A 13646-nucleotide genomic window follows, 5' to 3' on the forward strand; every position below is an offset into this window, starting at 1 on the left:
GAAGGGAGAGGAGAGAGACAATGTGGGGAGGACACTACAGCACAGCTGAGTTGAGGCCTATGGCTGCTGGCAAAACTACACGGCGTTCTCTCAGAGCGGGAGACGTGTCAGGTTCAAGCCCCTCCAGTGTTTTTGTAGGCTTCAGGTTGAGAGGGGTGGCAGTTTTAAGTCATCGGGTCCTACTCATCCCCTGGAGTTGCTCCTTTGATTCCTCCTCTCTCTCAGTGCCTGGCAAGCAATAAAGCAGCCTAGGTCACTTCTTCAGCTCCACCCTCCTCCATTTCCTTTCTCAGGAGGCCCAAGGTTCTCATGAGATCTTCTTCCCTTGTACAAGCCTGGGTGAGGGGTCAGTAGGTTCCCCCTGGGAATTCCTTGAAGGTTGCCACAATGGACTAGTGAAGACACTGGGCATAGCCCTGCCAGGCAGGCAGCTGATCTGCATAGGTCTGTGTCATTATCAGTGTGATCCCAGCACCTATTCACCTGTTATGCTGTCAGACCTTCAGTAGGACCAGGGTTATGGCTCACTGCTCTAGCGGGTTGTTAAGTGGCCGTGGCATGGAGTTCAATGGACTAGCCCAGTTTTGTCTCTGAACAAAACCATAAAAGATAGGAAGAAGGAAAAGTAAAGTTGGAGAGGGGGGAGCAAAAAACCCCAACACCTAAAAAGGGAAAGTTGAATATGGGGGGGGGAAAAAAGAACACAAAAAGGTGGAGCAGGAAGGAGGCAAAGTAGGTTTGCCAACATCAAGGTAGGGCCTGGTGATTATCCAGAATTACAACAGATCTCCAGAGATCACTTCCACTGATGAAAATGGCTGCTTTTGGGGGGTGGGGATTCTATGGCATCATAACCTGCCGAGGTTCTTCCCCTTCTCAAATTTCTTCCTCCCCATGTTCCATCCCCAAATCTCCAGGAGTTTCCCAAGCCAGACTTGGCAGCTCTAGGACTGTCAGGGGGAGAAAGAGAAAAAGACAGGACGGTAGGTGGGTGGAAGAGATGGCAGGGAAGAGCCTATAGGCTATTTTCTTTTTGCATTGCTTTCTAATTCTGCAATCCTAGTGCAATGGCATTGTATTGGATTTTTTAATGTTGTCTGATTGAATGGGTTTTTTAATGTTTTGTAATCTGCCTTGAGTCTCAATGAGAAAGGTGAACTCTAGAAAACAGAAATAAATAACTTTAAAATCACCACCCTCCTACCTTTCTTTCCAAGAAATAAAAGATATGAGGACCTGTACCTTTTATCTCTTGAGGAGAAAAGTCACTTGGGAGTGAGTTGATTTTTTGCTGGCAAATGGCTGGGAAAGAGAGGATTACAGCCCCACCCCCAAAAGTCTACCTGAAGCCACCTCCACCTGCTTTAGATGGAATTACTTAGAACATGCCCTTGGAGATGTTCAGTGGAATTAGTCAAAGTCAAAAGGCAATGGTTAACAAAGTCTGTTTCATGGAACAGTTCTCTGATTAAAGCATCACATCAAGTGATTGTTCATACGTTTAGAAAATGATAGCCTGTGGAGCATAAATATAAGATACCCACCAGCAGTAGTTCCATAGGAAATTCAACAGGGCTGTGTTTGTAAGTTAGCTTAATGCATTTACTGACCCTCAGCATGACTAAAGCAAGCAAAAACAGCAGTATACTGGTAGAATTAGCTTTTGGGAGACCCATGCAATAATTTATCACGTTCTGAAAAGAAAATTATATCATCAGAAAGGTCAGAAGCAGTCATTTTTATGAGAGTTAATTTACTTTAAAATGAAGAAGACATTACAATGTATATTCTAGGATTTCTACTTCAGAAGCTGACAATAGAATCAAACCACTTAACATAGATGATTAGATAGCTAGATGAGTGGTGGAATGGGCCATCAGGTTGCAGCCAATTTATGGTAGCCCCATATGGTTTTCAAGGCAAGAGACAAACAGATGTGGTTTGCCATTGCCTACCTCTGTATAGCAATAGTGGACTTCCTTGGTGGTCTCCCATCCAAGAACTAACCATGGCCAGCCCTGCTTAGCTCCTGAGATCTGATGAGATCAGGCTAGCCTAGGCCATCTAGGTCAGAGTGCAGATAAATTACAACATAACTGCTGCAAGCAAAAACGTGTCCTTCACAATTGTAACATTATGAATTCATCTATATTAAAACATGAAAAATCTATATAGGCATCACCCAATATATATATTCCCTACATTACAAAGGTTAAAAGTGTGACATTTTAGAAAATTACAGCCCAATCCTGTGCATGTTTGCTCAGAAATAAGTTCTGCTGTTTTCAGTAATGGTACTCAGGATTGCACCCAAGCACTGCAATGCTACAGTGCAGCTAAAATTGCTTCTGCCCAATTAAGACTTGCACGTATAACCAAGTTATAGTATTAGGATAATTTTTAACATGGAAGCATGGTAATAATTAAAAACGTTGGGGGCTGACAGGCCCCTTTTTTTTGCTACAGAGCTTTTTTGCCAGCTGCTGGAGAAAATTTCCTGTGTCTTTAATAGAGGCTTAAAGGGATGTTATTTACCAGTTGATTTTGTTTACCTCCATATTGTGAAAATCTTCACCTGCTCATTTACATTACATAAAGCCTCTATTAATGAGAAAGGACATTTTTCTCCAGGTCCACTGAAATCCTTAGCTATCTAGACCAACTTAAACTTATTTGGTAATTTCTCAAACTTTTCCTTCCTAGGCATGTCTTTCAAAAAAAAAAAAAAGGAAAGGAAAGGAGGAAAAAAGCTAGATGTACTCACATAAAAAATTGCCAAAGGGCCTGAATGAAAGTCAATTACAATCCCAAAGATAAAGGAAAACTGGGATACAATGACATGCAGTGCTGCTGCAGTGAGGTAAGCATTCATGAGAGTTTCTGACAGGTATGTTGTGACATATCCCAAGCCAACAAAGCCTAAAAGTAACTAAACGGAAGACACAAGAGAAACAAAATAAGAGAACAGGAGCTGTAAGGTTGAGACATCCAACCCAGCCTCCCAAAATGGCCAACACATAATCTTCAAAGCAGTCATTGTCCAGATCTGTATACTCCAAAGGCACAATCTTGGAGTAAAACTTTCTACCTGAATTATCCCAACCAAAAATGTTGTAGATGCAGTTAGAGTCACGGCTTCCATATACAGTTTAACTGAATTTTCATCAGACATGTTGGCCAGAGTACCATTACTTGGTGATGTAATATTGAAATTAAGAGTTTTCTGAAAGTTTGCTATCATCGCATTTAGAATGGTAAAAGAACCTGTTGCCAAAAGAAGAAAACAAATGCTAAGGACACCAAAAATCAGTACATTAATTAAACTTAAAGCATCTATTAAAATGTCTCACGCAGGGCATAAGTAACCAGTCTGGATCAACTGCAGATGGCTATTTTGAGCTGCCCAGGGACCAGGAGGAGGGCTGCCATCCTACTCTTTACATATGCAGAGAGAAGGTTGCAAAGGGACACCTGACAGAGTAACCCTACCCTTGTCTGCCAGTCTGTTCATTTAAGCAAATGTTCTCCTGATCCTTACCTTACAGCATCCAGCAACCTGCCCTTCCCAGGGATAGTAGTAAGAACATAAGAGAAGCCTTGTTGGATCAGGCCAATGGCTCATCCAGGTCACCACTCTGTTCACACTGTAAACAGGATAATCTCAAAAAAGTGGGATTAACTAAATCAAACAGAAAGAGCAGAATTGCAGCCCAGACCTCCACTCCTTTTTTTTTTTAAAACACTGCATTTACTGAGGTTTTAATTTTTTACATTAAATGTTTTGTTTTTATTATTTTTATTTTGTAAGCCACCTTGGACAGGTTTCTGGAGAGATGGCATAAAGTTTTTAAATAAAAAAATTAATAATAAAACAAAGTGATATAGAAACAAATACAAAAGTAACAGCAAAACCAGTGGAAGAAAAATAGCCAAAAGCAGAAGCATCACTGTTATATAATGAAATAATAACAAATTAGATTTAAAGATAATGGTAAAACCCAATCTTACCCAATGTTATAAATTTGGCCTGAATACCTATCCAAGCATTTTCAGATAAATTAATTCTGCCTCCTTTCTAAAGACGGCCTCTCCTTTAAGTATCTCCCTGGTATTCTGTATCATACATCTTGAGAACCACAAAGGGCAGTTGCTAGCACCCCGTCTGGTACTTGGGGATACCTGCTGGTTGCCTGTAAACTAGGTGAGCTAACAGGGGAAAGGCTGCATGAATCTGTAGATACCTCCAAGCTGCTGTATCCTGTCCACTTAAATAAACGAGAGATGGAAGAGGAACATATGGACAGGAGTGCTACTTACTGCCTAAAACTGAGCTCTTCAAGTTACAGTGGTGACAGTTTAAGCATGTTGACATCCTTCTCCCTCACAAGAGGTATGCAGAAAATAGCCTGAGAACTTCAGAGGGAGCAAATAAACACTGATTTGCTTTTACAAAAGCATTTTTCTTACTTTATGCAACAGATGATTAATGGATGTTTATTGCTCAGCTTAAGTTCAGCACTTACAAACTCTACTGTTTTTACTGGGAGACTGCAAATTTCTAGTTTTAGCAACTACAGAGATTATGGCAAAAGTTTCATTCCAACATGATTGTTATCAAAGGTCTACCTAGGCCCTGTCCACACGAGGGGTTTTGGGCCGGGAGTGGGCCGGATCGGGGTCGGAGCAAACGGGCGCGATCCCACTGCAACATCTGGGCAGCGTTGCGCACCCGTCCCCGATCCGGCCCTTCCCCCGAAGAGATGCATCAAAAATGAACCACCTACTGAGGTGGTTCATCCACGACGGCCGCATCAAGGCCGGCCGTGGGATCGCCGGCCCGTCTTTCTGCCGGCGCATCCCTGGCTCCTGCCTGAACTGTGCATGCTCAGACATGTGCAGTTCGGCAGTCTCCCGTTCCCCTCCGTCGCTTCCCCTGGCATCTGATCGTGCCGGGGAGGGAATGCGCCGCGGCTCAGGGGATCAATGTGATCCCGCCGCGGCGTGTTTCTTTTGGTGCGGCTTTCAAAAGCCGCACTTCAGCCCGTTCCTTTCCACCCCGTGTGGCAGGGGCCCTAGTTCCCACAGTGGCCAACCAGGAAGCCCACAAGTAGCAAATGTTAAACAACCTGCTCTAATGTCATCCCACACAAACTAATAGTGCATTCATTTTCATATATTTCTTGTAAAATACTAATTTATTATTATTATTATTATTATTATTATTATTATTTGCAGTGGCATGCATGTCTATTATACAGAGAATTTAAAAATAACTCAAATTCATGTTATCTAATGCTCACAGGTTAGAAGATACAAATTAAGAACATTTTTGAAAGGGGAGCTGCCTACCATTTTTACTTACAAATGTAAATAAAAATCTATACACCCATTAGACTCATTTAATGGCACAGATCAATACTTACCAATAGAGATATGGTGTGAAGTTCCAAATATGACATATGTTAAAGTGGAGAAAAATGCAGAATAAAAACCATTGACAACTGGTAGGGGTAATCCAGTTAACAGTACTCCTGATAATCCTGAAAGAATGTATGTTTTAAAAATTAGTTTCTAAATTAAAAGAAAATTATTATGGAGATCAAAATAAATATAATATTGAGTTGTTGTTGTTGTTGTTGTTGTTATTTTGATTCCTATCCCGCCCTCCCTGCCGAGGCAGGCTCAGGGTGGCTTACAACATTCATAAAAACAGATACAGTTAAAATATCAGCAAACATAGAAATTACTTAAAATTAACATTGATTTAAAACATATAAAATGCTGGAACGTATCAAGTACAGAGCAACAGTTCTTTATGATGTAACTTGGGTGATTGTTGAATGGCTATTCTTTCACACCACTTCAGTTCTCATTGGTATATGGCAAGTATGGCTGAGGACATGATGGTAAGACCCAGGGCACAGGTTGGCAGCAAAGATGGCAAACCAGGGCACAGGAACACTCGGTGTATGGTGCAGCTCCTAGTCGAATGCCTGGTGGAAGAGCTCTGTTTTACAGGCCCTGCGGAACTGTAAAAGGTCCTGCAGGGCCCTGATCTCTTCTGGGAGCTCATTCCACCAGAGTGGAGCTGCCACCAAGAAGGCCCTGGCCCTGGTTGCAGCCAGTCTGACATCCCTGGGGCCTGGAAGGACCAACTGGTTTTGCGCCCCTGAACGCAGTGCTCTCCAGGGAACATATGGAGAAAGGGAGTCCCTCAGGTATGCAGGACCCTGACCATATAGGGCTTTAAAGGTTAAAACCAGCACCTTGAAATAAATCCAGTATGCTATTGGCAGCCAGTGCAGTGCTTTCAGTACTGGCTGGATGTGCTTCCACATGGGGATACCCATCAGCAGCCTGGCTGCCACATTCTGCACCAGCTGCAGCTTCCAGATTAGAGACAGGGGCAGCCCCTTGTAAAGAGCGTTACAGTAGTCCAATCTCAAGGTGACCATCATGTGGATCACTGTTACCAAGTCATTGCATTTGAGGAACAGAACCAACTGCCTGAGCAGCCGAAGATGATAAAAGGCCGATTTGGCAGTGGCTGCTACCTGGGCCTCCATTGTCAAGGAGGCATCCAAGAACACTCCCAAGCTCCTAATCTCTGGCACCAATGGAGCCCCATCGAAGGTTGGAAGTGGGATCCCTACCCCCGGACTGCCTCAACTCTGACACAGGATCTCCATCTTTGTCAGATTCAATTTCCATTGACTCAGTCTCAGCCAACCAGCCACAGCCTTATTGTGTATTGACAGAAAAATAACCTGTTATTGGAAATAAGCCAAGTCTCTCCCACTATTATAATTAACAGGGGGGGGGTTGTAGAAAAAGCCCAGCAGGAACTCATTAGCATAATAGGCCACACCCAACAGCAGGAACTCATTAGCATATTAGGCCACACCCCTGATGGTGCAGCTCATTGGCATATTAGGCCACACCCCCATGTTACCAGAAGTGTGGTCATCCAGCCACACCCACCTTTTGCTTCTTATTCTGTTTACCTTGTTTGTTGTCAAAACCCAGGGCTTTTTTTGTTGCAGGAACTCCTTTGCATGTTAGGCCACACACCCCTAACGTAGCCAATCCTAATGAGTCTCTGCTGTTGGGTGTGGCCTATTATGCTAATGAGTTCCTGCTGGGTGTGGCCAACTCAGGAGCCAGCCGGAACTCCATTCCTGTGCGTTCCTGCCCAAAAATAGCCCTGATAATTAATAATAATTTGTATAGCACTTTTCAGTTTATGATATGCTTTATTAGCTCATTTATGTTTCCAAAAGACCTGGCCACTGTAGTACATGCCCTGGTTACATCTAGATCAGATTACTACAATGCACTCTATGTGGGGCTATCTTTGAAAAGTGTTCAGAAACATCAATTGGTGCATAAGGCTGCAGCGAGGATGTTGACTAGAGTGGGTCACAGGGGCCATATCACTGCAGTCTTCACACACTGACTTTCAATATGTTTCCAGGGATAATTGAAGGTCCTGGAGTTGCCCAAGCCCTACATGCCTTGGGACCACCATATGAACCTACCTGACTACTACAGTCATTTTACGATGCCCTGCTGCAGGTGCCCCCACCTTCTGGGATTAGGTGGGTGGCAACCTGGGAAGATGGCCATCTCAGTTTTGGCACCCAAACTTCCAAGATAGACACGCCTGTCCTCTTATGTTGCTGTCTTCCACTGGTGGGTAAAGACTTTTTTGTTTGTCTGGCACTCCCTCAGTGATCTTTCCTTCCTGTCCTGTTTGTAATAGTTGTTTTATGTATGTGTAGGGAGTGGTGGCGCAGGCAGTAAAACGCCTGCTGTAACATCAAGTGAACAGCCACTATGGCTGTTCGAGACCTACCGCGGCCGGGGTGAGCTCCCGGTCCTAGTCCCAGCTCCCACCCACCCAGCGGCTCGAAAGCGTAAGCGTAAAGCATAATTGCGAGTAGATAAATTGGGTACCTGCCCTAGGTGGCAGGGGGCACCCTCCTCCTTGCGGGGGGCGTGCAGCAGGCGGCAACAGCGGCGACGGCGAAACAGGGACGGCGGGGCGGCCCCCTGCAACCCAGTGAGCATGAGCGAGCGGCGGAGCCTGGACGGAGGTGGAGTTATGGAGGCGCGGCGGTGTGGCGGCGCAGCAAAGCCAGCAGGATGGGAGCCGAGGCTGCGCACTAGGAGGAGGCCACCGGAGGAAGCCACTGAACTAAGACCAGCTCCAAGGCGCCAGGAAGAACGCCGGGAAAAAAACATCAACACCCGAAGCTTGCCAGAATAAGAGCCGAACAACAACAAGAGCCCGCTCTGCTGCCTGGGTGCTGGTAAGCAGTCACTTCCCCTGTTAATGTGGCCCTAGATAGGTATTATAAATCATATGTAAACCGCTCAGAGACCCTTCAGGGTTTAAGCGGTATATAAGCCGAAAGTTAAATAAATTAAAAAATAAATTAAATAAATATTTTAACTTGGTTTGAATGATATATTTTTGTTTGGTTTTAATGGGTTTTTATGATGTGGTTTTATTATGTATGTTTTAATTCTGTTAGCTGACTTGGTGCCCTGGTGAAGGCAGAATGTTGGGGTATGAATTTCGTAAATAAATAAATGAATAAATAAAGCTTGCTAGAAAGACTGTGGGCCTGAGATGCAAGTGTGCAAAGCAACATTCTGCCCACTGTTAGTGCCCTACAATGACACCTTGTCACCACTATTGGCTTCCAATGCATAACAAACAGTTTAAATACAATTTAGGCTTTTTAACTAAATATTTGTATGACTAGATGATTCTTTTACTGTGCTGGGTTAAATATTTTACAGTAACACAAAAATAAGCTTCACAGTAGAAAGCCAACAACAACAACCAGAACTGTGAAATAAATATCAAAATAGTTAAAATACCATCCTTTATATTGTTCTCTTATATATCTAAGTAATCCAATTACAAATTATGTAAATAAGAGACTGTTCACTGAGTATTACAAACTGCAACAGTATAAACTTGAACAGAGGATAACTCTGGAGTAGTGAACAAATCCTGATTGTTTTTTTCTGCAGGTGAATGCTACTCCTACAAAACCATTACTCTGAAGTAAACTGTTTCAGAAAAACAGTTCCATAAATACATCCACAAAATAGTCCAACAATAATGTTTGTAGCTTTTCCTGGTTTCTTTTCCTGTTTCCCAGCGTGTGAGCCAGCCTAATATCTCCACGTTTCACTTCAAAGCTTTCTCAAGGTTTAAAGAAAGATTGCTTCAAGAACGGATATTCTACCAGTTAAGCATCAGGACCTAATCCTCTGGATCCAGCACAGAGGGCTAGGTCCTGATACTTGACTGATAGAATATCCAGAATCCTTCTAAGCAACCGCAAAACGATTTAATACCCAAAATGAGAAGATATCAATTCTTAGGTTGTGTATACTCATTTGTTTCTACAGTTTAACAAACTGTTTCACTGAGAAAGGAGTTGAAAGAAGAATGGACGCAGACTTCTGTCAGGACCCACAGTCAAGCAACTGAGTACACGCTTCTTCAAAGGTTATACTTTTATTGTCAGTACAGTGGCAGCATGAGCATAGTCACTGTTAGGAATGGTGAACCCCTAGACTCAGGGAGAGATATAGTAGATTCAAAAGCACAACCCCCCTCCCACTACAGGCCAATCGGCCTGACTCCCACGAACGGGAACAAGTACCTGGGCAGTTAATACTAAAAGCTGGGGACCGAATGCAGTCTCACAGATGAGTTATGTGGAGACACTACATCTGCAGCCTACAAGGTCAGAGATAAGGAGAGGAGAAGTGCAGGGAAAGGAATGCGTCTCAGGCTGGTACAAAGGACAGGGAGGGGTTCCAGGAGGGGCCCCTTAACCTTATGGCAGCATAGCTGACAACTTCTTTATAGAGATCCATTTATAACTCAAGTGTCAATCTACTTTTTCTTATATACATGCCCAATTTCCACAAGTCTTACATTCTTTCACCACAATCAGATTACAGACTACTGGACAGTGTTTAACAAAGTACACATCACATTTGCTATTCACTTTTGAAATATACATTTTCTAAGGAGGGACCTCTTCACAATTTAGCAGAATGAGAGAGAAACAGAAAAAGAAAGAAAGGAAGTAGGTATCTCTTTACCTTGAAGCATCTGCACCATCCCTACACTTATGCCAGCATGCACGTCTCCTAAAATCCATTCTGTGATATGATACGAACACATCCAGTTTAGAATGGGAAACATGTTGAGCATGATCTTCCTGAACCTTGCCCATGAAAATCTGAAACAAATCAGACTGTGCAACTAAGCAGTATAATGTCTCTATCCAGGAAAAAAACTTGCTACTAATGAACTAGGCAACTTTCTATATATTTAATTCATTATTTATTTCTTCTAGACCAGTGGTACTCACTTCACAACATGTGGAGAGCCATATTCCCAATTACTGTCAACCAAAAAAACAAAATTGACTTCCATCCTTGGCATGAGGCTTGCACCTCAGAGAAATTAGCAGTTTACCCATGTTCTCCTGGCAGCAGCTGTTTCAGTGTAGAAACTATTTGCCAACAAAAAGCCTCACCAGCAAGGCCTTGCCCACTGTACTGAAATATCGGGCAGGTGTCAAATTGGGGGGATAATGCTCAGAAGAGCCACATGTGGCTCCTGAGCCACTGACTATCACTGTTCTATACCTTATGAACTGTTCTAGAGCTTTTCTCCATAAAAAGCCTTTGTTTCTGGTGGCCTTGTATTTTTTATACAGTAATAACAAATCTACATGCAAATAGAAAATACACTAAGTGTTTTACTTAGGAAGTTAATGATTCTAAATATATCAATTTTATTTTAAGGTATGACTGAGATATGCGTTCTGCCTCTGACCTCAAAGCATACCTTTATAAAAAGAAAATACCATATCATTAACTTGCTACTTTCAGCAAATTTTATTTGCTTAGATACCCATTCCAAAGATAGGGGGAATTGTGACATCAAGGATTTCTTTGATGGTATCTTCACATTGCACTCACTTAGTTGGCTGGAGAACTCCTTTCCACCATATGGGCCTCTAATGCCAACAAGGTACATTAAGCATTTCACACAAAACCAGAAGTCTATCTTATAATGACTAATCTTATATCTTCCATATTACTGATGATGTGAAGTTTACAAGGCACATTTTATAAGCAATACTAACGATTTCTAACATGCTGCAGGGAATTGGGATCTATGGTTTGATGCTGTTCCTGCTTACCTAAAATGCAGTTTCAGTGTTAACTTAAAAAGAACAAAATTCCTGATGTGACACTGACCTGCACTGGATTCTACGTTTGGCTTGTGGGGCAGCAAAGTCCTTCTCAGTTTGGGAATAAAATCTTCTGTCATAATCTTGTTGGAATTCTTCTTCATTGTATACTTTTCTGTTAACGTTGTATGTCACTCTCGTTGGCTGTCTCACACTAGTGATTTCAATAGCTGGTTCCATTTAGACACCCTAGTCTTAGCAAGTTCACAGAAACATAATTACATTAGGAGCATTAAAAAAGGGTTTTTTCCACATTATGCTTCTGAAATCAGCAAAATTATACTAGAGTCAAGCATCATACTTGTTGAACAGATAGAATTCTTATTGTACCAAAACCATGAACTGAAAAAGCAGAGAGGAAAAAATCATTCTTTATTAATTCTGTAATCTTCTAATGGTAAATACGGAATGGAGGCAAAACTGATTTAAGACACAATCTTCATTATGTGAGGCAGCGTCAGGATGGTTGGAAGTGGGACAAGGCCTTATACTTAGAGATCTAGACACTCATCAAGGCTGAACGCTAATTCTTTTCCCAAAATTCCAGTAACTTGATAAACCTACTATTCAAGCCATTCTATGAAAATATAGACAACATGAGGGGACAAGATGAGGTGACTAGGTCGATAAGTAAGTTAATATTTTCTGAAATTAATTTATTAAAATGCTATTATTTGGGGCAAAAGGAAATTACACAGGATCAGTTTAGCATAGGTGTCAACAGTGCTGTGAATATAACCCAGATTAGGATGTGAGCATGATCTGAGAACAAAGTAGGGCTGCCAATCTCCAGGTAAGGCCTGGAGACCTCCTGAAATTAGAACTTATGTCCAGACTACAGAGATCAATTCCTCTGGAGAAAATGGCTGCTTTGGAGGGTGGACCCTATGGTATTATACCCCACTGAGGCATCTCTTCTCCCCAAATGTTTCCCTCTCCAGGCTCTGCCCCCAAATCTCCAATAATTTCCTAACCCAGAGTTGGCAACCTTAGAACAAACACATTTCCTCCATACTATCCCTCTGTAACTGTTCTTTCCCATTTCCCCCAGCTTTTCCTCATATTGGTCCATTTTTTTCTTATTCCCTTTCAGTCCCATTTTTCTCATATGCTCTCCTCTAGTCTTCATTCAGACCATTTAATTTGGTAGCTTCATCAGCTGTTAGATGGAAGCTGCTAAGGGACAAAGCCACAAGTAGGCCTCACTTTTCAGAAGTCCCTTAGCCTCCCACTCACATCTTTTCATCAGAGCATCTTAAAGGGAAAAGGATTGAAGCTGAAAAATTCTTTACAATTTAACCCTGGATAAATTTACAGTAATCCAGTTGTAAACCTTACCTTTTATTTTAGTTGTTTTTTTAAAAATACCCTGCAAACTAATGGACCTAGAGCCTCCAGTCACCCTTGTAGGTGGCAATACATTTCATAGGGATCTCCATATATGGGAGTAGGGAAGCCACTCCCCTCTCTCTTTGCTGCTGAATCCAATCAGCTTAGAGAAGCATCAAGTGTACCTCAAAATGCAGTTTATTACCAAGTGAAATTGGATTTAATAATATTTGTAAACTGTATAATATTTATCATCTATTTCGATTCAAGCAAATGGAAGTGAAAGAGAGAATTAGTTACATGAAACAGAGCTGAGAATAGTTTATCATTAGAAATATGAAGCTGGCAATGATTTATTGTTTAGTACCCTCCAACATTTCTAGATGAAAATAGGCATAACAAAATATGTCAATACTTTATATAATAATGATATTATGTATAATACTATTTTATACAATGTTATATGTATAAAATATTCTGCTGAAACCCTATACCATGCTGCCATTTTCACACAGTGCTAAAGATTCTATTCAGTTTATTGTGTTCAGTTACTGTTCAACAGCCAATCTGCCACTGATTTAAAAGCCAAGTTTAGTTAAACTTGGGAAAACTTAATTATTCTGCAGTTCAAAACACTTGACAGTGTTTTTTTAATAAGTTTGCACCAATTTGTCCATTTATAGGTTAAGGTAAACACTTGGAGATCCAGTCATGTATCCCCAATGTGACATGCTGTTTGATCCTCAGTGTGAGGCTACAGTAACAAGTCTAAAAAAAAATGCATCAGGAACTTTTCTCTTTATGATTGTACAATAGCTGAATAGGGAAAAATTTTCCTTTTCTCTTGTGGGATTGGAAAAATGAAAAACATTTTGGTGGATTTCTTCTATTGTCTTCTGCTACTTGCAACTGGGAAGTTGGACGATAGCTTTCTTCTAGTGGTTATTAAGTTAATTAAGTTAATTAATCACCATTCTGTATTATTCTCTGTCAATACAGTATGAGATTCTGATACATTAA

General features: G+C 41.6%; 1 protein-coding gene across 1 annotated transcript in view; it reads right to left on the reverse strand.

The window, feature by feature from the left end:
- The window catches only part of SLC26A8 (solute carrier family 26 (anion exchanger), member 8), a 90418-nt gene extending 78941 nt beyond the window's left edge, over nt 1-11477 (reverse strand). Inside the window, exons 1-6 of the mRNA XM_015423277.1 lie at nt 11305-11477; nt 10135-10274; nt 5424-5540; nt 3089-3264; nt 2765-2929; nt 1545-1694 (exon numbers count right to left, since the gene is read on the reverse strand). Of these exons, the coding sequence (XP_015278763.1) occupies nt 1545-1694; nt 2765-2929; nt 3089-3264; nt 5424-5540; nt 10135-10274; nt 11305-11477 (921 nt within the window). The remainder of the gene's footprint in view (nt 1-1544; nt 1695-2764; nt 2930-3088; nt 3265-5423; nt 5541-10134; nt 10275-11304) is intronic.
- Nucleotides 11478-13646: the final 2169 nt, after the last annotated feature.

This window comes from Gekko japonicus, unplaced genomic scaffold (genome assembly GCF_001447785.1).
Source record: "Gekko japonicus isolate JY-2015 unplaced genomic scaffold, Gekko_japonicus_V1.1 scaffold1079, whole genome shotgun sequence".
In the NCBI taxonomy this organism is placed as follows: domain Eukaryota; kingdom Metazoa; phylum Chordata; class Lepidosauria; order Squamata; family Gekkonidae; genus Gekko; species Gekko japonicus.